The 27,669-nt window shown below is 41.2% G+C and overlaps 1 protein-coding gene across 1 annotated transcript; it reads right to left on the bottom strand.

The window, feature by feature from the left end:
• Positions 1-8,703: 8,703 nt before the first annotated feature.
• Positions 8,704-20,732, bottom strand: si:ch211-171h4.3 (serine/threonine-protein kinase SBK2). The gene is made up of 5 exons (XM_050034478.1): positions 20,512-20,732; positions 15,482-15,626; positions 15,191-15,393; positions 14,905-15,066; positions 8,704-12,144 (listed from the first exon to the last, which is right to left on the bottom strand). Exons 1-5 carry the CDS (start codon positions 20,515-20,517, stop codon positions 11,515-11,517), a joined length of 1,146 nt encoding a protein of 381 aa, XP_049890435.1. The 5' UTR covers positions 20,518-20,732; the 3' UTR covers positions 8,704-11,514.
• Positions 20,733-27,669: the final 6,937 nt, after the last annotated feature.

The raw sequence follows: 27,669 nt of genomic DNA, 5'->3' as shown, positions 1-27,669 counted from the left end.
TATCTCTGGTCTGTGGGTTTGAACTCTGTGTGTGTGTGTGTGAGTGTGCAGTAGTGGAAGTAACTAAGTACATTAACTCAAGAGGTACTTAAACTTTACTTGAGTATTTTAATCTTATGTTACTTTATACTTAAACTACAATTTGGAGGCAAATATTGTACTTAACATCTGATCAATATTTATTTATATATTTAAAATTGTTGAAATATGCTCCACCTCCACCAGCAGCCTTTTTGCCAAAAGAAAATATTGGCATTGTATGTTTCTGCAAACCACGAATACCTTATAATATCAACGTTTCTGTTGGGATAGTGCCATGAAGAGCGGTTGTTTTTTACAGACTCATTGCTACATTTCCTGCTCAGATACTGAAAAAGAAAGCGGTTGTTTTTTACCAAGTTATGACAGCATTTCTGGCTAAGATCGTGCCAAAGCAAGCAATTATCTTTTAAAGAGATATCACTGCGTTTCCTGCCAGGATAATGCTAAAAAAAACACAGTTGTTTTTTACGGAGTCATCGCTGCATTTTCAGTCGTTGTAGTGCCTCTAAAAGCCTTTTTTTTTTTTTTTTTACAGATACACCACTGCATTTCCTGCTGGGATAGTTCCATGAAAAGTGGTTCTTTTTAACCAAGACATTTTAGACACCAAGACACCTTTCTCAGCCATGATTGTGACAATAAAACTGGGTTGTTAAGCCAAATCATGATTTTTTCCAAACCATAACAAAGCGATTTTTTAATTACATTTTGGCAGTTTTGTACTTTTGTAAGTAAAATCTTAAATGCAGGACTTTTATCGGTATTTTTACAGAGCAGTATTGCTACTTTTACTCAAGTAAAAACTGTGAGTACCTCTTTCACCACTGTGTATATGTGTGTGTTTGTGTGTGTGTTTGTGTGAGAAAGTGAGTCTCTTTTGATCTGGGTCACCTCCTCCTATGTAACTCACACCTCATCTCTCCAGAACACTATCACACATGTCATCTGGATGGATTCATTTGGATCCATGTCACAGCCAAACATAAATTACAGAGAATTCAGGACTTTTAATATACTTGATATCCCTGCATGCTCGCTGAAGATTTTGTTTCCCTCTCTTGGGAAAGATCCCATCTATCATCATCAGCATGACGAGGGATCAGATTAAGGCTCAGGCTGTAACTTAAAAACAAACCGCACAGCGCTCCCATCATATTAGCTATAACTGGATTTTTCATAAACATCAGAGTGTGGTCAGTCTGTCTAGTCTGTTAGGGGTCAAGCAGACAGACAGACGGATAGATGTCCAACTCGCTCTTGGAGGATTTAGGTCATTTATTCTAATCTTAGTTTAGCATCACTTTCAAAGCTACATACTTCAGCACTTCATAAAATAAATTGACAAGTACATTTTTAATTTGGCTTGAGGTTGTGATGAGAAGAATTCAGAGCAGGTGTCCAGAGATGGTGTTGCAGTCAGGATATGTCATGTACCCATTAGAGGAGATCCGCTTGCCTCCTTCACATCCAAACGAGATGCCAGTCTGCGTTCATGTGCTACTCTGAAGCTACGACACAAGCAGAACCCCAGGTTTGCAGTTTTTTAAATTTTTTTATTTTTAGGCACAGTAAGGACAACAATGCTGGTTAGTTTAAGTCACGACTGAAATATCACATGAGTTGAAGGTGACACACACCACTCGCTTTGTCTCCTCTGTGGTGCCGAGAATGAATTCCCTGAAGATCCAATTCCAAAGAAAAAGCGACTAACACCTCTCCTGGAGGTGAGGGGAATGAACAAACAAGCGCGCATCCCCTTGTTACACTTTTTCCCAGTGAAGATGTCCCATCATTCGCTGTGCATCAGCAAACAGGCTAAGCGACATGTCACTTGCTTGAAAAACCACTCACTCTGGCGTTCTTCCAGCAAAGCTTTGCACACCTCAAACATATTGTCAGAGCAACAGGAAGCCGATGCGTAGGCTCGATCACGTCTCAATAGGCTACCTAAATGTTGTCTCTTGAATAGCATATTGGACATTTTGTTGCACCCTTTCTGCTGGAGTCCGCTGGCTCAGTGTATGTCAAGAGGAGGTGTAAAGCAGGTATTATATAACAAAAGGTGGGGACATTCACAACTATGTTTGTGGCAACCAAACCAAGTAATTTTAAACAAGAACATGATGTCATAACCCTAACCAAATGTTTTTTTTTTTTGCCTAAACCTAACTAGATGTCAACCACAGTGGTGTCATGACATAAACATGGAAATTTAAATGTAAAGAAACATAGCCTACGTAAAGTTTCAACATTTCTGCTACATATGAAATGAACAAATGTAACACATCCATGGTTGGCAGAAATGTACAATGCCAACAACATTTATTCTGGTGATTAGGTTGTTTTCAGAGAGTCTCCCCTGAAACTCTTCTTACCATCCAACGAGCACTTTGGTTGAGGCACAGCACCTTTACACTGAGTCTCTTCACTATATGTCTCCTATAAACCTTTCAGCTTTCCTAATCTTAAAATATAAGTCTGCCACATTCATCATCTGAACAGGAAACAAACTTGAACTTAGATCATAATTTAAACATTTTATATCATGTTTATATCTTTTCATTTTTCCAACAGAACCTGAATGCAGCATAATAGTTAGAATAACAGCTACTCTACAGGTATGTGATAACATTACGCACACACTTATAAGCAGAAACGTGTCAATTCCACAAATATAACACAATATCACCATATGCCATATTATGTGTCACTTCATGACGTCTGCTTTTATTTATTACCACATTAAAATGATATATTTATGATCTGTTCCCTTGTCAGCTTCTAGCCTATCCTTTCTCACTTTCTCATCGACACTTTGGCAAGACAAACACACAGGCACTCACACTCGCTGTTGCACAACCCAGGCATACTTAAGACACATAGCGATAATGCAACATATCAGGTGAAATGTCAGGAGTGGAATAGTTCACAGGCCACTGGCCAGCCTCCCCCCTTTAGTCCCTCGGACCTGCCCCTCAAGTGTGATACGATAATCAAACTGTCTCCCTTTAACAAGCTCGCTAATTCATGAGTTCTGGCTCAGGTTGGTTTGTGAGACATTCTTGAGTTGTTCTTCCCCACAGATGATCTCTTTATCTCAACTCCACTTTAGTAACATCCAGAATTTGTTTTTGGCTCAAACCAGTGGTGAAATATTATTTGGCATACTGGATGCTGGAGTGGTTTAGCTGCTGTTGGGATAAGTGTTTAAAGGTCAAAGTCACTTTTTGCTTTGAAGTTTTCAGGGAAACCTGAACCAACACTTTGACAGCATGATTTAGGTGGTGGCATGTGTGTGGGTGCCAGGGGAGCTCGCGGCCAGTGGGTCAGTTTGTGTGAATACTTGTTGGCAATATGCGCAGTGATGAAAGAAGATCTTTCGCTTATAGGTCCAGTGTGTGGGATTTAGAGGGATATATTGACAGAAATGGTATATAATATTCATAACAATGTTTTAATCAGTATATAATAACCTGAAACTAAGAATCACCATGTTTTTGTTACCTTAGAATGAGCCATTTCTATCTACATACTGAGCAGCTCCTCTTCCATGTAGTCCGCCATGTTGTTGCCCAGAATGGATGAACCAAACACTGCCTCTAAATGGGGTTATTCAGGTTTTCATATCAGCCACCGTGGTTCTCCTACACGCTTGGTAGAGCGTGTGTTTTATCTGGTTGCAATCTACAACCTTGCCACTAGATGTCACTAAATCCTACACACTAGACCTTTACATAAAAGTAGCAATACCACAATATAACAATACTGTTACAAGTAAAAGTCCTGCCTTCAAACTCCTCTCAGGCTTCCCACACTTGGCTGCCCATCCATATGGATTACCAGAGAGTGAGTGTTTAGCTGCCAGTCTAAAGGTGCGGGCCTTCCTGTTTCCTTGCTGCCCTGGCACTGATCAGACGGCCACCACTCAGTCAGCTTGCTCTCTGTTTTTCAAAGGTGCTTAGCATCAGTACTCCATTGACAGTTCAATTGCAGACATTAAACACACAGACAATAACTTAATATGGAAAAGGAGGAAACACCACTGTCTGTCTTCCTCACAGCACTCAGGAACATCTCATCAACTGCGGTCCCAAATCTGGTCCGAATTGTCTCTCTTAATTACTTTGGCACGTCCCCATTTCAAACTAACACAAGCTCTATCTATGCCTTGGTGAGCTCAACCCACCTTACCTGACAGCCACGCAGGATCGCCAGTAGGGCACAGTGTGCTGTGACGGTATACACAAGTCTGATTAAGGCTGTCTGCACACAGTTCTCAACATGGAGGTAGCTAAGCCAACAGCTAGCAGCTGACAGTGCTAACAGTGCTAAAAATGCTAACAGTGGTAACAGTGCCTTTGATTTTGAAAACTTAATAATAACTAGATAATGGCACAAAGATGGCGCCTATTTATTTCAATGCAGTTACTTGTCTGGCATCTGCAAGTTCCCCCTTGCATCATAGACTTTACATTGTGATGACATCAGGGATTTTTTAATAATTTTTCTAGACTCAAGGAAAGTTTTACAAATATAAAACCACCATGGCTCAAAAATTCAGAAAAGAAAGAGTCATAATTGACCTTGTTTGCAGTTCCAGGTGTCCTGTCAACAGTTTTATAGATGTGTCTTTTACAATGGGGGTCTATGGGGAAAATGCTTTTTGGGCCGCAGGTGATTTTTTTCACTGCAATACCGTGAGTGGCCACCGGGAAAATTGGGTGCAATGCTGAATGGCGTTCCTGGGGGCCTGAACAGTGCTGACATAACTAACAGTAGGTGCTACTGTGTGACTCACATGCGCTAACATGCATGTGCGGCCGGACCATCTACCTCAAATCTGGACAGAGAAGCTCAACACACACAGACACACACAGACACACACAGAAACACACACACACGCGTTTGCTGCTATATTAATGCTCTGAACTTTTAAGTAAAAGTTCAAAAGTATTAACATTAAAATATACTTAAAATAAAAGTCCTCATTATGTAGAATGCAAAGTTTCAGAATCTTATATATTATATTATTGGATTTTAATTATAGTTGCATGAATGTGTTGATCACTTTGAAGTTACAGCTTGTAAAGGTGGAGCTAATTTGAAGTGCTGTAAATGTACTGCTGGGTAGCTTAATCTACAATAGCCTAGTAGGTAATCACAGTGTATCAGATGATTTATATTTTGTGTTACTGGTAAATAGTACAATATTTGCCTCTGAACTGTAGTGGAGAAGTACAGAGTAGCATAAAATGGAAATATAGTATCATAGTATTAGTTACTTTTCACACTGTTGAGTGCATAAAAGTGCACATCCTGTGTTGGTGTCCTGTCATACCCCCATTGACTATGCCAAGCCAAGAAAACATATTCGCAAGTGCCTATAAACTCATGTGTGATTTTATATATGCATACATCTAGTTGTTTATTGCTTCTGGGTCAAAGCCTTGTATCTGCAAAATGTCTGCTTTCCAGGAACTAATGAAATGAGGTTTGTTTTTAGCTTTACGACCATTTGAGTTTATCCAGCTGATGCGTAAAGGGTTTAACATGCAAACTTTTATTGGAATTTAAGATATTTTGGCGACTAAAAATGAATTTACAAGGCTGATTAAGTAAAACCTGATATGTATCTGTATGTGTGGATGATATAGAGTTTGTAGAGATGTCAGTGAGGCCCAAGACATAAACAAGGCCTTTGACCTTACTGGGATGCTTTAGATCGCAGCTCTATTTTAGTGCTGTCATCATCAAAATAAACAATAACTGTTTTTTATTTATTTATTTTTTTTTTTACTTAAAATGAAGTTCTGAAGAAAATTAACTGGGAATCAAGATCTAGTGGGTTCTTCTTCAGTGACTCTACATTCTATTTTTAGACAGATCAGGGGATGAGGGCACTTTTTACGTCCTTACATAGGCCGAATAATTTATCCAGCAGCAGTTTTTTTATTTGTGTTTTCACCTCGGCTTGTTATTTACGACTTCTCCAGTTTTTATTAGACTGGGCAGCGGTTCAGCATTCTGCGGTCTGTCACTGCTCCTGCTCTCCCTCTGACCTCACCGTCCTCTCACTCTGTAAATGCTGCCGACTCTTCCTTTTCCACACAAGTGTCACAGATCAAATGTTTTCTGGCAAACAAATCATACAGTAGCTGGCCCCTGCCTCTGTCGCAGCCTGGGCAATGGAGACCAGAAGTATGACCGGGAGTAAACAAACCTGCATAATCAAACTAGCTAGCAAGCAGGTAATATTAGAAGAGTTTCTTTTGAGTCAGCAACACTTTTATTGGCTAATCAAAGTGAGCAGAAAGCAGAGCCAAAGAGCTGGTTTGCAACGTGGTAACCCTGAATGACACAAAAGAAACTCTCCAATAGATTACACTGATGGTTTTTCATTCACTTTGACCCTGATACTTTTTGCAAAATATGGTTCCAGTTTCTTCATAACACTCAGTTCATGTTCAACAGTTTGTGCTGTCCACCCCACAAAACTTCTCTTCAATGCATCATCAGCTATCATGTGTAAGTTTACATTAATAATAAGAAAATAATCATTTTAATGCGTTGATTTAGCATTCCACTTGTATGCACGTAGCCTACGTAAGCTCAATACGATGTTATAGAAATGTCTCTGACCAGTGACAATGTCGTTCTTTGCGGGACAAACTGATCATATTTCATGGCTCACCTGATCTGTTTCCTGTTGTTTAAATGCTTTGAGCAACAAATAGGACACATCTTCTTTGAGGCATCCATGTTGTTTCGACATTACAATTTAAAGGTCACATTAAAGGCACAAGAACAGCTATCAGAGGAGCACATGAAGGCACCATTGGCCTTGACTTGCAAGGACCCAACTCGAGTCCAGTTTAATTGCTTCTCGTTCAGTCGCGGGCAGCGTGAGTACCCTACGCCAACAGCGAGTGGGTAAAGTTGGGGATTCATGAGCACTCGGATGCTCAACAGGCTGGCCCGGTACATACCAGACACTTAAAAGAGTCTTCAAAAATAACTTAAAGGCGCTGTATGTAAGAATGTGGCCAAAACGGTTACTGCACTCAAATTCAAAATACTGCCGCGAGTCCTGTGAACATTATTCCTTAGTCTCTGTGACATATTAGGAGGATTTTATGACTATTTGCTTTAGATTTCTTACATATAGCTCCTTTAATTTTTGCCTATTACTAGACCCAGACATTCATGATCTGCAGATTTGAGCTAGCTAAAGATATACAGGCTTGTTGTTGACTTGAAAATTTGCGTAATTCATCCATGTACAATGCCCTGCAGGGCTGAAGAGTGACAGAGTACAAGTAACAACATTATATATTCATAATATATTCAAAATACAATATATGAGTAGTATTATAATACAATTACAGTTTGAAGTGGTGGGATTTTTACTTGAAGGGATTACTTTTTTGTTTTATTTGCTCTTAAATTCATCTGGGGCCTGCATTTCCCATAAACAGACTTAAGAAAAAGTGAAGTAATTTGTGCACACACAGTGAACCTGCAGCATGACAATGGCAGAGGAGACGCACAGTCAGGACACTGTCAGGAATATGTTTTTGGCATGGAAATTTAAAATCCAAACAAATGAGCTCAGCAAGACAATTTTAGAGTATTACAAAAGACATGCAAAATATTTACAATACTTTCCTTAATTTCAGTAAATTAATAGAATACGTTACATATTACATATTAGCAACAGCGTCGTGGTAGTTGATGAAGTTGGTATACCTTCAAATGTATGGGTGATAGGTGAATATGCTGTAAACGGCCAGAAATAGAGGTGGGTATACTCTGTGTACCTGTGTACAGCTTCCACTTCACCACTGCATATTAGGGCATGTATTAAGTCACTAGTAGTGGTATACGTTTTAAAAATAACCCTCCTAACATTGAAGCTTTGGTACAACAGGGGTGGATTATTTTCATACCAACATTGTCATTCTGCAGATGAAATCTCTTTTGCACTGATAAACCTATGAATTCATGAATCTGTTACTGATTTTCTGTGGGGCTATTGTATATCATCTTCTTCCCTGTACCTGTTGCAGCACTCCCATAATGCATTTGAAATTGCATTTAAATGCAGTGCTCTGTTTGGTCTAAACACCTGTTTATGTGTCTTTCTTTCAGAGAGTAATGTTTCTACATCAGTGTCAGACATCAGTGTGGTTCACTGCGTCTGTGTGCTGAACTCCACTCCTGCAGTAGGCAGTCAGCTGATTGTATTTGCATGGGAAACAGTGTGTTCAGTGTGTGACTTGGCTGCAGTGTGAGGGGTCAGAGCTGCGGCAAATACATGGTGCTGAAAGGTTGTAGTGTCGAATTTATGACAGCGGGTCTATTTTTAAAAACATCTGGGGAAGCTCTGCAGATGGTCCTCACTGTGTGTACGTGTGTGTATGCGTGAGTGTGTGTGTGCTTGTGATCTATTTGCATTGGTGTATAATCTTACAAGGACATAATTATGATATGAGCATGCCATGCCATTTTTTAAGGTCAACATACATTAAATCATCTGGCAGATGTGAGTCTTTATGATGTGCAGTAAAATCATAGGTTGATTCATTATGTATTTAATGGTTTAAAGTGATAAAGAGCCTTTTACAAAAACAATCATTTTATTGAATTTTATATAATACATTCAGTTTAGTACAGTTACCATACAAGTTTGAGAACACATGGTTTTGTAGTTACATACAAAGTGCTACAGCATTACCAAAAAACTGCCATTTAGGCCTACATTTACAGTGCAATACAAGTGCTCCTAAAATATATGCAGCATATTAATATTTACTTCCAGAAAGTGCCTCTGAAAAGTTTAATATGTACTTAATTTCTCCTTCCATTGCCAGGTCAGAGTGTTGTGGTTCATCACTGCTCCTCTCAGTCTGCTGGCAGACATGTTGGCTGTAAAAACTGGGCACTACTGCAATCTATACACAGCTCATAGCCAACTATGATGCATACACATAAAAGTCTAAATCCAAATATAAATGCAGTGTGCTAAAGACAGTATCTTTTACAAGGGCATGATAGCATTACAGCACTACTAAACACTGATAATCCCCAGAACTGCAGCTGTTTTTTCAAGTCATTTTTAATCTGATGTTTATGATTCAGTTAGTTATAGTACATATCGTTAATAATAATAATAATAAAGAAATTAAATTAAAGGTGCTGTATACAACATCCGGAGGATTGATATTGCAGCAAACAACTTTTTGCTATGTAGGAGTAATGGTGTCCTGAGCAGAAACAAAGTCATGCTCCCTCTGTGTGTGTTAAAATCTGAGTCTCTATGTTTTTCAGGTTTAATGCTCATTTTTACCAATAATTTCTATGACTTTCCATGACTTTGAAGCAAATTTCTATGACCACTTTGCATTCTCTGAAAGGTCTGTGCGTTTTTTTTTTTTTTAACGAGGAGCCGGTCCAAAAGTACACATACTGTATATGAGCACTTGTGTTTACCACAGTCCGGGGGCTAGCTGGCTGCTGGGGAAACCTTGACCTAAAAAGCTAGTTTGTTGTTAAATGACTTGTATGAATAACGTTAGTGAGACTTAGCCACCTTTGTCCCTAACTTTGCTATGTCCCTACCGGCAGTAGGCTACCTCTGCAGTTAGGGACATATCATCGAAATGGTCCTTTGGTTGAGAGGGAAGCACTGCTGGTTGCGGGTGCCATGTTAGTCCCCAGGGTGAAAATTCACGCAGCATCAGCAGCAGCAGCAGCAGCAGCAGCAGCAGAAGCCTGGTGCTTAATGTTAGCTCCTTTAGCATGGCTGGCTAGCACTGCCTCCCTCAAGTTTGAAATGTAAAAAATTTAACTACACAGCCCATATTTTGCATGGCCTGGGTCCTGGTCTTTCTCTAGCCTTATACTTGTAAAGCTAGGCCTTAAAATTCTCATCTTCCTGGCATTCCATGAATTTACATCTGGACTAACTAAAAGCTGCAACGCAGGTCAGACTCTGAAGTTACCCACGTGGCTGATCTGCCTGAACATTAACACCATATACATTACATTAACCCTTTTATACAGGTATTTCTGAAGCATTTTCCAAAACTCTATTGGTTTATTTATTTCACAAAAACTTTTCCAGGCTTGGAAATTGCTATTTTCAAATTCCATGACTTTTCCAGGGTTGTCATGACTGTAAAAACCCTTGTTTGCTGTTGTGGTAGATGGTGTGACAGCGTAAGCGTGCTAGTACACGTGAGTCCCTGTGTGTAGAAGCAGCACTGGGCTTTGAAACCAATTTTACATAGTGGCCAAATATGGAATTACCATATCGGGGGGGGTCACATGGCCCAAAAAGACTTCTTCCCATAGACTTACATATCATTATTTTTTAAGCATCACAGTCGAAGCCATTAGTTTCACTATTGGGATTTGATCCATTCGATCCGATAACATTTCAAAAGTCTGAGAGAGCCTCACTATTTAATCATTTTAACCCTATTCACCTTAGTGGAGCGCTAACCATAAGTTAGCTGTCCGGCTGGTGAAAGCTAGCTGCATGGCTGCCGAGGGTCTCTAGTGCGCTTGCTCTACGGGCTCCACCATGCAGAAGCTCTGGATAATTTCATACTACAGCAGTTTTTGGCTTCATGTGCTACTGAACAGCTGTCCCAGGAATGAACAGAGCTGCACCGCAAACACTGTGTCCAGATCTTTATACTTCTTTATACTTCCATGGTCCCTGTGTGTGTATCCCACTGTCTAGCTATTGCTGCCTATATGCACTGTGCTTGTATGGCAGTCACCGCTGATAACGTGGTCCCCACCCAAGGTGGCAGAATGACGTTGCTGCAGAATGGCAGTGCTCACCCTCTGGTTCCCCTCCATGTTAACACCTTTAGCTCTGTCAGCATTTCTGCCATGTTGCATACAGATCCTTTAAATCATTAACTGCCAAAAATAAATGTTATCACCAGTAGTTCAAACCTTCAGCTACATCCTCTCACTGTAAAATGTGGTGATGTGCACACCCTTTCTAGCAACCATCTTGTTTGAATTAATGCTTTACATTTGTCCATATCTTTGTCTTTTCAGTTGGGCTGCAACAATATTTCTTGCTGGTAGTTATTTCTTTAAATAATTGACTAAAAACAGTGAAAACAATGGCTGCAAAAGATTGTAAGTGCTTACAATTACATGCTCCATAACAGTATACATATATATATATATGTGTGTGTGTGTGTATATATATATATATATATGTAGAAAAGCAGCAAATTCTCATATTTGAGAAGCTTGAACTGGAGAATGTTTATGTGTTTATCTACTGTAGGCTCTACAGTGTTTCTAGCTTATGACAACAACCCCTTTTTGAGGCAAATAAAAACTAAAAACAATATTAGTCAGGTTCAATAATAAACCTGAACATCTCATGTCCTTGATATATCCCATGTTTTAGTGTAAAAATTGCTTCATTATTTCCCAGTCTCCTTATCTCTCTCCTCTCCCCTCCATCTCCTTCATGTTCCTAATTGCTCCTTTCCCTCTGCTCTTCTTCCTCTCTTCCTCCAGCCTCACCCTCTCCTTCTCCATCACCCAGTCACCTCCGAGGTAATTCAATGCAACCTCGGGTCGTCCACGATACCGGGGCCTTGGGTCGAGGAGCGACCGGAAGAAGGAGCGGGCTAGCGGCGTGAAACATGCAAATTGGGGCGCTACGGGAGGGTGGTCTTTCTTTCCAAGTTCTACCCCAATCAAATCTTGCGTGCTCTCGCCCTGCGGCTCTGCCCATACATCCAGTTCATCATCAGGGCCTTCTGTTTGGTCAAACCACTCCTCATACTTCAGGTACGCACGGCAGTCGCTGGCTGTTTCAGCCCAGGGATGACTGCCGGTGAGCATGGCGTAGGTCAGGATCCCCAGCGCCCAGCTATCTGTGCTGGGCTCCACAGACACCCAAACTCTGGCCTTCTTTTCCATCTCTTCATCCTTCTTAACGCCATCATTCCCGTCGCTCATGCTCCTCCAGCTGTCCTCGTTTCCGCGAGCAATCTCGGCCTCAGGGGTGCAGTAAGGAGAGCTGTACCAGACCTCTGGGACCCTGGTGCCCCTGGCCTTCACCTGGTGGAGAATATTCAGTCATTTGTCACTTTCATATGATAAATTGGTGCAAAGAAACGTACAAATAAAGCACATATAACAATAAAAAAGGCCACAAGCTGGGGCGTTGGTGGCTTGGTGGATAGAGCAGGCGCCCCATGTACAAGGCTGTTGCCGCAGCGGCCCGGGTTCAAATCCAGCCTGTGGGCCCTTGCTGCATGTCACTCCCTCTCTCTCTCCCCCTTTCACACTTGTCTGTCCTATCAATTAAAGGCTTAAAAATGCCCCCCCCAAAAATATCTTTAAAAAAGAAAAAGAAAAAAGGCCACACGCTGCTGTGCATTGACATATATCCCTTAAAGTTATAGTTGGTAATCCTATTCAGAAACACTTTTTGTTATACTGGGTAAAATGGTCCTTCCACCCTGAGAGTAGTCAATACATAATGTGTTCAGAAAAAGGAATTTAAAAAATCAGACGTCTGTGGCAGTTGCAGGCCTGTAAAAACTGTGACCAATCCCTGCCATTCGGTGCGAATGGAAAGAACCAATCAGATGCTTTCATGTCTCGTATTGCCTGAGCCCCCCTCCGTCCCTCCCTCCCTCCTCCCTGCGCACATTCATCACATGTCACCGTTGCCGGAAATATTCAGCACTCCTCAGTAGAAATACTGAGTTAGCAGGAGTTTGCTGAACAATGGCAGAGAAAATGCAGCCAAAAGTACCACTTTCAGTGTTACTTGTAACGGCTCACCCTGCTAAACAGGCTGAGAAGATAAAGTCAGAGGCAGAAAAGGATAAAGTGAGAGGACAAACCAGACATGAACAGCAGTCCAGCTTTTGAACGGTGGAGACAACTGAGGGAGCTGAAGGGCCTGAAAAGTGATGCAGAGGTTGCTGTCTTTCTGGTGGACAGGTAATTATTTGTTTGCTTTGGGGGGATTTGTTATTTTACTTGGGTCTCCTCTGCTCTGCTCACTGCAGGCTGCGCGTTCAGGCATGTCTGGGCTCATGGCTTTGGACGGAGCACTGACGGGAGGGGGAGCAGGGGGTGGAGCTTAGAGGAGGTGCCGCTTTCAAATCTTGCTAGCTCTCCAACATTACCAACTATAGCTTTAAACCCCAGACTGTTTTTGATAATCTGCTTCATCTCCATATAATTATAGTGTATAATTGCATACATATGGTTGCTGTCAGGTGGTACTTCCAAAACCACTTCTTCCTGGGAAATGGAAAAAAAAGTTTTTTCCAAAGTCACTGAAATCTGGAGCTTGGGCAGTGACTTGCGACGTCACACATCATAGAAAAAAAGCATCCTTTGATGTCGGCATGATACACGGCTGGTCACTGTTATAGCTTAACAGTTTCTGAGGGCATCGGGGGACAAGAACGAAAGTTAAGGTGGCAAAACTCCAAGTAGGGTGAGTGGGATGGGTGGTGTATGGGTCCAACAAACACCAACTTTCACCTAGGAGGCTGGAGTTGGCATTGGGTAAGATAATATAGCCAAACCCTGTTCTTTCTTTCCACAACCAAACCACGTGAATCTTAACCTGCGTTTCTTTATCTCGAGGGACGTATGCATGCTTCCTGTCCTCTTGTACAGTTCCTCGTTGGAGATCCTGTTTGGCCAGAAGATGTTACAAACTTTTCCCAAGCAGCTATTATGGAAGACATCAACCTTCTTCATGTCAGTTTTTGTCACTCTCCAGCACTCAGGGCCATACAGCAGGATGGCCTTAATATCACTGTTGTAGATCCTCATCTTAGTTTTAAGGCTATACTGTTTAGACTTCCAGATGTTATGAAGCTGGCTAAAAGCACCTCTTACTTTGTTAAGGCTTGCCATGATGTCTTTTTGTGTTCCACTTTTGCTGCTTATGTGATTTCTGAGGTATATAAAATCGTCAACATATTCCAGTGCTCCTCCGTCGATGGAAATAGGAGGTCCTGTTGGAGTGTTGATGCACATGAGTGCATCCACATGGGTCTTTTTCTGGTTTATGTGCAGACCAGTTTGTTTAGCATAATTGCTAAGCCGGTCAGATTTTTCCTGGAGGTGGGCATGTGTGTATGACACGACTGCCAGATCGTCTGCAAAGTCAAGGACTTCCATAAATGTGAATGGGGTCCACTGGATTCCATGGGGGCGGTCTGATGTTGTTTGACGCATTACCCAGTCTATAATGATTGATCTCCTCCTGATGCTAGGAGATAATTCATCAGGAGGAGATCAGGTGGAAGCTAAGATGACGAACCATCAGAAGTGGCTGTAGCAACTCGATTTCAGTCATTGCAAATCCTGGTACCTGGGGACACGGCAGAGTGGTGGCAACTGGTACCCTAGCATTACCCTTCATGTTTCTTGAGTACTTGTTCAAACAACCAGTTTTTTATTTAGAAATCAAACAAATTTGCTTTGTCAATGTTTATCTTCAGCTCGGCTGTGCAGTATCGAAGATGTTCTATTACAGCACGTCATTTAGTGGAGGCAGGGTGGAGCTATGGGATTTTGCCAACAGTTTGAAGATCCATTGGAGTTATGAGATTAAGTCACAAGCTTTTTTTAAAAAATATTTTTCATCGGTTAAATATTTGTAAAACCCACATACAGATGTAGAAAATGAGTAATAGCATTGATTTATGGGAAAACAAATCAAAACAAAACAACAAAATATGGAGATACAAGGTTCCTGCCCGACAGACGACATAAGTTAGGCTTCTCAGAAATGCCATCATTTAACAGTTGAGTGGTACAGTCCTGTATATGTTTGATACTGACCATGCCAAAGTCTCCTAGCTTGACCCATCGGCAGGCGGAGTCACACAGGAAGACGTTCTCCGGTTTGAGGTCTCTGTGGACAAAACCAAGAGAGTGCAGGTGGGTCAGAGCACCACACAGCTGGGACACCACACGCTGACAACAGTCCTCCTCCATTCCAACCTGGAGAGGGAGAGGGGTGGGGGAAAACGGGAGGAGATAAATATATGTGATGAAATCAGATTAAACCAGAATCCAGTAAGTGTTTTTTCCAATATTTAATCGCTCTGCTGAAATAACCATGTACCTCAGGCAAGATGACATCAAAGAGATCGCCGAAAAGGCTAGCTTGCTGAGCGAAGACGTAGTGTGAAGGTGTTGAGTAGGCGATCCCCAGGGCTCTGGTCAGGGACGGGTGAGTGCAGAATGACAGAGAGAGGTTATACTCTTTCAGGAAAGAGACAAGAGGGGTGGACTCACGAGGGAAGAACTTCAGAGCCATCGGAGTACCTGGAGGATACAAGGGAAGATACTGATGTAGGTTTTTCTTTTTTGTTGCAGTGTTGAGACTATAATAAACATTAGCTTCCCCTCTAACCTCTCTTCCTGTGAACAGCCAGCATGACTTTGCCGTATGAGCCTTCGCCCAGGAGCTTCAGGACCTTGAAGTGCTCTGACGTGACCATTGGTGTCAGAGACTGAGCCGTCAGGTGGCACATCTCATCCAGTAGCTTTGTGGCAGCCTGGACACACACATGGAACAAAAAGACAACAGTAAATGTGTTTGCTTAGAGAAGTTAGATTAATGATTAAGGATTATTCAGGTTGTGACTGGTGTAAATGAGCAAGATATTCAGCAAACACATGAACTCCCCCCTGGTACCATATTACTGAATAACACTCATCATCCATCTTAGATCCAACTGTTTCAAAGATGCTCTAACTACAAGTACATCTTGTTTGGGCTGCAGAAAAAACTTACATGAAATGCTATGGGGCATCTTGAAACCACTCAGAGCAAACGGAGTTTAATTGATATCTTTGCAGACTGCTGTTGGGAACTTGTCTTTGCTGTCCAGTCCTGCTTTTGTCCGCATTATTCGAGTAAGTTCTGCCAAATGCACCAAAAGGCACGTTATGAAGCCAGCATTCATAAAACCAGGGCTGTGGTTGAAAAGCACTATGTCCCATATCTTCGCTAAACACTTCTCCTTGACCTTCACTGAAAAGGTCATGAGAAAAGACGTGAAAGCGAATTCATAAAGAAAAGAGAAGAATCTGACTGCAGCTCAGTAACAACTCAATCACCAAGGAAAAACGTTACATGCAATTTTCATGTTACTATGTAGCAGATACAGTGAAATTTATGTTTCAGCACTAGCTTGATAATGTGTGGTTGGGTTTAGGTTTACCAAGGTTGGTTTTGAAATAAAAACAGAATATAGCCTACCAGTTACAAAACTGAAATAGAATGGTTGTCACATTGAGAATGGTTGCTCATGTTCTTGCCCACTCATATTAATTGACTTGAATCCCAGTGATTGAAATTATTGTTAAATTTGGGCAAGATCCTCAACATATCGTTTGTTTTTGGGAATGTCCGAATAGCGCGTTGGTTTAAATGTTGTTGCCTCAAGGAACTGTGGGATGGGATTATCTCCTTTCCTTTGGTAAATGATTGTCCAGTGTATCTTATGCCAAAGGAGATAAGAAAGGAAGCACTGGAGAACCTTTCCTTGGCATTTATAGAATTCGAGCAGCTCTCATCATGGCTAAGGAATCTTCCCTAAACAAAAAGACTAATCCACTAAACCCAGGATCCTGGAACTAAACCTGCTAGATTGAAGGCAGCGATAATTTTTGTTATTATTCACATCTGTGTGTTTCCTGGTGTGGCATGTCAAAAACCCTACTGTGACTAAAGCCTTCTGAGTGTTTACTGACACTTGTCTTGTAAATGTGATGTTTTGATAACATTGTAATGTACATAAATCTGTAAAGAAATGTATCAATGAAGCAAGAAGTCTACTTTTAAGATCAATTAACACAGAGTGGCGTCTCTTGCAGCTTGTTGGAATGTAACACAGCCGTTACAATGATGATTGTCGTCATGGTGATGCTGGCAACACTGATCTACGGGTATAAACATGTCTGTTAATAGCCTCATGAAATCCTTTCACACACACACACACACACACACACACACACAGACACACACACACACACACACACACACACACACTGACACACTGATCTTTGTTTTGTCTGGTGGAACGTTGATGTTTCCATCACAGCTGGCACCCTTGGGCCCGAGCTGGGATTTGGTGTCACCGTACATTCAGACACGGGGCAACTCATTACAGCTCATTAGAGAACAACTCAGAGCTGTGAATGTGGCGTACACAGATACTGTGAATCCCCTGTGGAGGCTTCGGTCACACTTAACAAAGGCAAAGACACATTTAATGATCGAGTGTACAGATTTTTTTTTAACTAAAAATGAAATTTGAGAAATTGAACATGCAGAAAATACAAGTAGGAGGTGTTAAAGATGCAAGGTTTGACTGATGAATGTAAGTCCAGTTTAAACTGAATAAAGGAGGATTTCGAAAATCAGCTGCAAGAGATTTACTCGTTCTGCAGACGCAATACAAAAGATCCTCCAAATTATTACTTTGATTGCTAACAAAGATAATTTTCAATATCTTTGTAAATATTTTGAGTTGCAGTTATGGTGCAGCATATACAGCAGTGTTATACCATATGATCCATGTCTAATCCATAAGTGAATACATTATTGGTGTGGGGACCTGACCTCTGACCCTCTCAGTGTTTGTGCCGTGCTCTGATTACAGAGCTATTCAGGTCTGTCTGAGACAAATGTTTCACAACATGTACAGCCAATATCTTGACATTATAACTTGCCTTTAAATTTTACTCATGGGTAGCTTGACAGCTCAAATTAAAAACATGTTAATTATATATTTTTTCAGCACTTATCATTATTTGTTCCATTTTATTTGGTTATTATATATAAAATAGTGACATACAGGGAAGTGGCTATTTTCATAAGGTTCTTGATGTTTGAATGTTGATGATGACTGTTGTTGTTTTAGTGTTTAATTCCTCAACTGATAAAAGAATATTTAAATATGGGCTTAAGATAAATGGAAAAAGCAAAAAAAAAAAAAAAGAAGCATCAGAATTTAAAAAACACCCTCCTCATGCAGCTTCCTCGCCCTCTCCCAAGCCCCTTCCATCCGATGACCACGGGCATATGCAGGTGCTTCGTACAGTAACCCAGTGTTATCAATACATCAATTTATTTAAAAAAAAATCTAATTTCATAGTCATACAGCACATTCAGTAAGCCCCTCCATGCCTACTCTCTCTCTCTATCTGTTTGTTAGATCACTATTGAGACAAGAAATAGCTAGCTAACATTTGCCACCCGCAGGTAACTACGCCTCGCTCCAATCCGCTGTGGACTGCTTTGCCAGGAGGAGAGCAGACAGCAGCTCTGGACCTTCAGTCGGAGGTCAGTGAAACCCCCCCCACCACCAGGTTTGACAGTGGAATAGTGGCCAGCAACACTGCTGGGTCTAACCTGTGTAATGGCAGCAACAGAAAGTTTACTGATCAAGGAGTTGAGAATGTCCAAAGCTGGGGCTTGCACTGCCTGAATTCAAGTTGCTGTGGCCACTGATCTGGGGTCTCTTTCCAGAGCTGCTGCGTGCTGTCCTCCTGGCTCTTGGAGGACACACCGTGATTCAAGGCTCTTGCTAAGGTTAGCAACATAAACATGAACCTGAAGCTGAAGCTTTGAATCTTTGGCTCCATTTAGCAGAAGGCTAAACTATTAGCAACATATTCTCTCCATCTCTGTAATGCTTTGCTGATGACGTGTTTTATTTCATTTATTGTCAGACTCTCTATTAGACTGTCTTTCTGATAAGTGCGTTTTCTGTTTTTGGTTGCTCTGCGGTGTAGGCAGACGTTCATACACAGTTACATACGTAGAACAGCCGATAGGAACGCCCTCTCTCTGAAATGACCTGTGATTGGTCACTGACTAGATTTACTAAGGCCTGAAAACAGAAGCAAGAGGAGGTGCAGAAGTATAGTTTTCTCTCAGTCCACTGGAATTATAACATGCTCAAATATAATTATGGAATTTTTGCCCACTGATGCCCAAAATTTAACTACCTACCCCAGCCTTAGTTCTTCCTGAAAAATTCCTTCTCAGATAAGTTGCAGAATTCAGATTTTTGCTGATGGTGTGAATAAAGCAACAACAGCCACACAGTGTGGAGGGTCAGGAGTTAAGAGGGTATCCAGTGAGCAGCATAGCTGACGTGCTCAGAGCTGGTCGGGTTTAGACAAGTGTCAAAGGAGGTGACACCGGTCTCAGCCAGCTCAGAACAACTCCGACAGCCTCCCTATGGGATGCCACGTTACGTAAGACATGCGCGCGCGCGATTGTGTGTGTTAGAGATGAATGTCCTGGTGATGTCCTCTACGTGGAAATGGATCTCAGTGGACCACAAACACTAGGGTGATGAATGACAAGATCTTGTGTCTGTGTGTGGGTGTGTGTCAGGGAATGCAGAGTGTATGATGTTCACACTCCTGCAGCACTGGCACACATCCAGCAGAAGTCAACTCAATTTTGAAATTTTTTTCCTCCTCAAATGAGTTTTAGCATATAAATTAGCAAGAAACTGACATGAACATACATTTAAACATTATCTTATAAAACATCATCTGTCTGAAATGAAGACATTTCCACAATATCATATTTTGTGAAGAAGAATTAGTTGTAAAGGAGTAACGAAATACAGAAAATTCTATATGCTCATACAGCATACAGTTTGTTAAATAAGATGTTGAAGCCACAGCATGTCATGGACTTCTTGATGAGTATTTTCTCATTTTGAGGAATTATACTCACATGTGTAAACTTGTTTAATGTTGTATAGTAATGTAACTAAATAATGACATCACAACATCAGAATTGATTGCTATTAGTGGTACAATTATAGTGCAAGAATTATATTTTTATCTATAAAATCACTTTATAACTGGCTTTACAATGCACTTTAAGTAAAGTCCTGCTGCACCAGACACTAATTATGACTCCTCTAAATGTGCTAAATTTGCAAATTAAAGAAAATTATTATCTTATTGAATTGTAATTGCTCGTTATATAATCAAATTAATTCAACTCCAGATATACATCATTCTACATCAGTAATTTAACTCTGATTTAAAGGCTCAGGTAATTTTCCTTTCATTGCACGGGTTATCTTCTGTTTCTATCACTGCTGCTGTTACTCTGAAAGATCCACAGGACACACTGTGAACATTATTAGTCTCCATGAAAATTATTCACAGAATTGCTCAATGGTGTGCACACCACATAATGAATTCCATCACCGGCACTGAAGGCAGAAGGCAGATATCTCACAATCTAAATCACCAAAACTATCAGCATGGTCATAAAACTAGAGGGAAATGAGAAAATATGTTTATTTTTCATAAATTCTGTAAACTGACTCTTTAATCTTTGAAAAGTTCTCCTGCTGGTTTCGGAGCAGTGAGGGAATCCATGCACCAGGTTTTACTTACTGTCATTTTGCAGCTGTGGTTCAATTCAGCGATGTTGATCTTCACAAAGAAATCTGTCCAACATAAATTTTCTTCATTTAGCAAGTGCACCTGTCAGAAAATCCTTCACAGATCCTCATGCGCTGAGTCTTCTCTCCACCTTCAGCATATGAACTGAGTGTGAGTGTCAGTGTGCCGCAGCAGAGACTTCTGGTGTAGTTTGCAGTCAACGGAGAAACTCTCCAAACTGCCTGACGAGCTCGTTGGAGGATTTCATGTCTGTCTGCTGTTGCTGCAACTTTTATCTCAAAGTGATCTGTCCTCACCTCCACTCCTCCCCCTGTCCTCCCTCTGGATCCTGGAGGCATGTCTCTGTGTGTGTGTGTGTGTATGCGTGTGCGTGTGTGAGTGTGTGAACAAGTGAAAGTGTGTGTTCTTCCTATTTCCATCCCTCATTTGTACACGAATGTCTTCCTTCCTCCATGCTGTCTATGTGCTCTTTAGAGAAAGACCGTTGAACCAATGTGTGATTATGTGCTTGACTACATGTGTGAATGAGTGAGTGTGTGTATGTATGTGTGTGTGCATGCACGTTCTTGTGCTTCTATCTTTGTGACCGGTTTGATTAAGGTTCATGTGTCTTTGCATTGACTGCAGAGCATAACCATTGTGTCGAGGAAATATCGTTAGGGAAATGTATCTTTGGTTGCCGATGTTGTTGATTTCTCGCCGATTTCAGATCGTATTCCTGCTGGAGCATGTCTGGTTGTGAGGATTTTGGTTTAGAAGCTTCTATTGGTGATTTTTCACCATAGAAAGTGCCGCTATACTCTCTTATTAACAGCCATTCCCCAGCTGTAAGTACACTGCTAAATGAAACTACATGCTAACAGCAGGGAAACATGTTGCCGATGTTAATTTCTCCATGGTTTTGGATCATTTTCCTGCTGAAACATGTTTGTTTGTGTTAGAAGCTTTTGTTGGTCATTTTTCACAGTAGAAAGTGCTGCTATTGCCTGTTACAGTCATGCCCAAGCTGCAATAGAGAGCTGCAGGAAATTTGTAGGCAGACCTGGAAGTTAGCATCACCCTGGTTTCCTCAACAAAAAGCCAATTGGATTTTTCGACTGGATTTTGGTTTATTTCATAAAATTAGCTCTGTGACAAACAAAAGGTCATGACTCTTACAAGTTTTGTTCGGCAAGATAATCTTCACAAATAACCACTTTTATGATTTTTGAAGCGTAAATGCAATCAGCAGAGGTAAAAAAAACTATGTTAGGCAAAATATGAGGAATAACTTACTGTTGCCACAACAACGAGTCACTTGTTAATGGCGTTTTTGAATACTTAAAAGCTTCAGAATTCACAAGTGGGGTATTAACTGATGTATTAATGCCACAGAACAAGTTTGTGTTAACCACAGACCTTAACTCAGGCATCTACTCAAAAAAACCCAATCCAAAAACCATTCAAACAGCCCATGAACTTTGACTTTCGGAGAAGGAGACCTCTGCAGATAATTTGGCTCTCGTGACAACCACCTGAACAATGACCAATGGATGGAATTCTAACCAGGAGATGTTTCCGCTTGTTGCAATCTGCAATCAAAGCTACTAGATGCCACTAAATCATTCGCACTACTCCCTTAAGGTTTGGGTTAAAAACAAGTGCTTTGATGAGGCATTGGAAACATGTGCTTTATAGGTTGAAATGACTACCCTACTACATCAAGGTTAGGAGAACTTTGTCACCATGGTTACAATAATAACTTAATTGGTTAAGGTTTGGAAACGATCGTGGTTAAAAGAAACCAAACTTGATGGGCGATAGGAAATGGTGGTCTCATGGTTAAAGTCTGGTGTTTTATTGACCCATTCATCTAGCCACCCCAACCTCACAGACTTTGTCACTCTACTGCACCGTCACCTAACTTCCTTCTTTGCTCCCGTCATAATTACTCACTTGAACGCAAACAAATGGAGGAAGTGAAAGGTGGTTCATGAGGTTAATGAGTAACAGTGGTTTCACTGCATCTAACGGATTTTAACTCTTTGTAGCAGATACTGATGTTGAAAAGTTCTTTTTCATTTTTGTCTTCACTCCCTTTCTGTTAGTAGAGTATGCATTGATGCTTGGGAACTGCAGTGAACAGTGTCCTCTGGCAGCAGGAGGAAGAACAACATAAAATGTTTAATCAAAATCATGAGAGGAAACATGTGCGTGTTGTTCCCTCTGTCCTGTTATGACATCCAGACAATATGAAGTTGTTGATCTGTCTGTCAACAAATAATCACCTGTCACTCTCTTTGTCTACAAACAAAACATGTGTATTTCTTTCTTTCCTTCTCCCTCCCACTATTTCCAGTCAAAGAATTTCCCTCTAACACCCAGATCCCCTGTGGGTTGTGGATCAGGCTCTCAGCTGCTACCAGTGACCGCACTCCGTACAACTGCAGGATCGCTCAGACTTTCCCTGGAGGCCGGCGTTAGTTACAGCACAAAGTCTGTCTGTGTGTTAGATCATCTGTCTGTGGCCACATGTCATCACGCTGACATTATGCAAGTCACTGAGTGCTACTTTGGGTCACTCATATACAGTTCACAGCTGAACAGCAGTGGTCTGTACATTCCCCCCGTGTGTCACTCAGCCCTGTGTGGTAGCTTTTAACCTCAGTGCTTTATGAGCGTTTGCATTGATGCAGCAGATGTGAAGTTTTGGTGAGACTGTATCGTTTGTTGGCGTCAGAGCTGCTCTGCAGGCAAAAAAGTAGTCACTAATGCTTTATTTTTACGAGTTCGTTATTTCCTTATGATCTCCTGAAAGCACCACTTGGCTCTGAATACAGGGAGAATAAAGACAAAGTTAGAAAGACGTGTTGGGTTAAAACCAATTTTTGATGGCTTTTCTTTAAGTAACTGCTTTTTTAAAACAAGTAGAATGGGAAGCACTTACAATGTGGCCCTACTAAATGGTTTTAAAAGAAATTTTCTCACAGCAGGAAAAGCAAAGGTGTTAATGATGGAATTAATGATGGCAAAATTCCACTTCAGTTACAGGGGCCTTGTGGTGGTTATCCTCACTGTCATGACTGAGACTACTGGGACACTTAAATACAATAAAGACCGTAAATGTGATTAGTAACACCTGTGCTGCTGCTATGAGAAGTCGAAATGTCTGCTGTAAAAAAAAAAGGCCCTCAGAGAACATGCTGGGAGCCAAACACTTTAATTTTCCTGTTTACATCAGAGGAGTCCTTAAAATAGGAAGGAAAAATAAAGAAATCATTTGTATATTAATCAGAGTTAATCCAAGTTTCCGATTTAACTACATTAAAAAAATAAACTCTGTTTTTTGGCCTGGCCCTCTGATGTTAAATTCAACCAATAAGATTATTCACACCGTCACTGACTACGTACATGCACAAAAGATTCTAGTTTTTGCCCTTATTCCGAAAAAGACAATGTTCCTACTAAGCTTTACATGTTGATGATTGCTCCGTAATGCTTTGTGTAAATACCCTCACTGGCCACTTTATTAAGTACACCTGTTCAACTGCTTGTTAATGCAAATAGCTAATCAGCCAATCATGTGACAGCAGCTTGATGCGTATCTGGTGCGTTAGTTTTGTACTCGGAGGTCGGAAATTCCCAGATCCCAGTGGGAAGTTTAAACTCGAATGCACCCTGAGATCAGATTTCCAACTCGGAAACTCGGAGCAACCGCATCAACCCCGACTTACGAATTCAAGATGGCTGCCAGTAACATACATAGCGAGTAAACACTCTGCTAAAGTACTGTTTATAGCAGTTTTATCTTATTTGTTTTACATTAGGTCAGCCTCATCTGTGGTGTTCATCATTTGGAGTGTTTGATGGTTTTGAAGCTGTCTATATTGCGAAAGTGCAAGGGCAACAAAGACTTTCTTGTGGGCGTCCATGTTTTTTTCCGACTTGTCCACCATTGTCAACTAGAATGCAAAAACTGTTGTCAACTCTGACGTCATTCCCACTTCCGACTTCCGACCTCCGAGTACAAAACGAACGCACCATTAGGCATGTAGACATGGTAAAGACGACCTGCTGAAGTTCAAACCGAGGTGATTTAAGTGACTTTGAACGTGGCATGGTTGCTGGTGCCAGACGGGCTGGTCTGAGTATTTCAGAAACTGCTGATCTACTGGGATTTTCACACACAACCATCTCTAGGGTTTACAGAAGATGGTCTGAAAACGAGAAAATATCCAGTGAACAGCAGTTCTCTCTGTGAAAATGCCTTGTTGAAGCCAGAATTCAGGGGAGAATGACTAGACTGGTTCGGTTACATGCTGTCATTCCGACATCCCACCATTCCGACATAACACTGTTCCGACATAATGCCATTCCGACATACCCCTATTCCGACATGCAAACATCCCACCATTCCGACAAGGCTTTCCATATAAGGAAATGTGCGTTACTCAACAGGTGACTCCCTTCTTTCTGTTCATGCATTTTTCATGTTTTAAGACATGTGTACAGATGTGATACAGTCAGTGAAAGCTTAATTAATAAACACAAAGTCTCCGCATCCGAAGGAGGAGATACCTTGAACGGGAAGCAGGACGTGGCGGTTTTCAATCACACACTCCGACGCCGCTTGTTGCAACTTTAGAAAATTTTATCTAGGAAAAAAAGGCTTACAAACATGGACCAAAACGGCTCTATAATACGCACAAAAATACAAAAGATACGAAAGTTAACTAAAAAAGCAACTAAACAGCATAAGTGGTCAAAATTGGTGTTTTACGCATGCCTCTGTGCGTCTGGCACACGCGTCTTGGGGCTCTCCCACGTTGGTTTGTGGATGAAAGCTGTATGTTCAGCTCCCCTTACATGTAAAAAAAATCTCTACATGACATTTTGGTCGGCGAAATCCACAGACAAGACGTCTATTGTCCATGCTCGCAATCATTACGCATGGATCTTTCACACCGCCACTATCCACGCAGATTTCCACATGTATAAACATCCACGGCAGTAGCGGCGTCAGGATTTTGATTGTGGGTGGGCCTCCAGAAAACTGGATGGGCCAGTTAAAATAAGCAAAAAACGGGTTCCCCTTTATCTCCGTTTCAGCGCTTTTCTGCGGCATTGAGGACAGCGACGCCGGTGCACCGGTGTGGCTCCCTTGTGTCGCTGTCCTCAGCTCAGTGCTGAAGTGGACTTTGATAATAAATTATTAAAGTTGGTTTACGAGGTTGTGGAGTTAGGGGCGTATTTGTGCCGGCATATCATTAGTGCAAAAATCTTTTGGGTAAAAAAATAGGCCATTAAAGGAATTGTCGGAAAGGCAGGATGTTTAAAAAAAAAAGACATTCCGTCATTCCGACCATAGGAGAAAAAAATTGTCGGAATGATGGGACATTTGATGGAAAATTAAGTGTTGCCATTTAGACAATTAGAGGCCCATGTCGGAGTGGTGGGATGTCGGAATGGACGTTGCCCACCGACTGGTTCAATATAATAGAAAGGCAACAGTAGCTCAAATAACCACTCATTACAAACAAGGTATGCAGAAAACCATCTCTGAACGAACAACACATCCAACCTCGAAGCAGATGGGCTACAGCAGCAGGAGACCACACCGGGTGACACTCCTGTCAGCTCACAACTGGAAACTGAGGCTACAATTTGCATGGGCTCACTAAAACTGGACAATAGAAGATTGGAGAAACGTTGCCTGGTCTGATGAGTCTTGATTTCTGCTGTGACAGAATTTGGTGTAAACAACATGAAAGCTTGGATCCATCCTACCCTTTATCAGCGCTTCAGGCTTATGGTGGTGTAATGGTGTGGGGGATATTTCCTTGGCACACTTTGGGCCCATTAGTACCAACTGACCTATGGCTAAGCCCAGCCCTCAAACGCGATGAGCCAGTCACAGTGGGTATAGACATTTCCATACACTCGGACATTCTCTGCCTGGACGTCCATTGAAATGCATTACAGAAAGTCAGTTTTGTTCGGTTTTATGAGCTTTTTCTGAGATTTGAAGTTTAAAAATAGTCAAACGGTGTGCATGGGGTACATGCAACTCCGACACAAGGTATCCTGAGAGGCTGGGCGACGGGGTGTATTTTTTTACCCTTTCCTAAACCACGTCTCAACCGAGAAAAGTGTCTCCTTTGGATAAAGTTGTGCGGTAACGTTAGACCACAACATCAACTCAACATGAATAAGATTAACAATGATGTCTACATCTGTTTTAAGGTAAGTCAACATTGTGTTTGAGGCAACATATTGTCACTTTGCTGGAAAAAAATATAAAGTTATCTTTAACAAATCTAGCTAACGTTAGCTAAAGTTAGCCTAACGTTAGCTCCTAGCAGCGTTGTTCACCATGTCACCTTGTTTGCTGGGAGTTCATTAGCCTATTTTGTTCTAGTTTTGTACTTTGGTGATCGTACATCATTGTTAGCTGTTGTCCAAAGGGATCTAGTTAAGCTAACGTTAACTTCTGGAGCTTAGCTTCATTAACTTATCTGTAATTGCAGAGATAACAAAGGTTGGCAAACGTTATGCTGAATGATTCAATGTAAATACTGTAGCACCAAACTAACGGAGAGACACTCTTGGTAAAGATGGTAAAAAGGCTTTTTCTCAAGAGCCACAAACCTAAACTTCAGTGGCACTTTGATGCACCAAAATTTTCAGTTTCCAAAGGCTTGTTCACAAATCATTCACAGCCTGAGATATACATTTTATTCCTAAATACATGGTGAAAATTGATTTCTCTATTACTGTTGTGTGTAGACTATTTTCTGACTTAGAGTGACAAAAGAGATAAACAATGTTGAACCAGGCTTTATTAATATGTCCATGTCATCAATTGCCTCCTGCAAAATGATGTGTACTGTGACACCTGCCATAGCGCCGGTCACTGAATGTTGATATTTTGTCCGAGTGAGTGGAGGGGGGCGTGGCTTAGCCATAGGTCAATTGAGCATTGTATAAGCCTACCTGAGTATTGTTGCTGACCATGTCCATCCCTTTATGACAACAGTGTACCCATTAGTGGCGTGTTATCCTACTGGATAATGCACCATGTCATAAAGCTCAAATCATGTCAAACCTTTTTTTTTTAACATGACAGTGAGTTCACTGTACTCCAATGGCCTCCACAGTCAATAGAGCACC

Source organism: Epinephelus moara, chromosome 22, assembly GCF_006386435.1.
Source record: "Epinephelus moara isolate mb chromosome 22, YSFRI_EMoa_1.0, whole genome shotgun sequence".
Lineage (NCBI taxonomy): Eukaryota > Metazoa > Chordata > Actinopteri > Perciformes > Serranidae > Epinephelus > Epinephelus moara.
This window is presented reverse-complemented; position numbering and strand designations above follow the sequence as displayed.

Excerpts from the sequence above, each read along its gene's own strand:
- si:ch211-171h4.3 (XM_050034478.1), bottom strand. Across the intron at positions 15,067-15,190 it reads TTGATGTCATCTTGCCTGAG|GTTGGAATGGAGGAGGACTG; the intron begins GTACATGGTTAT and ends CTCCCTCTCCAG. Across the intron at positions 12,145-14,904 it reads AGCTAGGAGACTTTGGCATG|GTGAAGGCCAGGGGCACCAG; the intron begins GTCAGTATCAAA and ends ATTCTCCACCAG.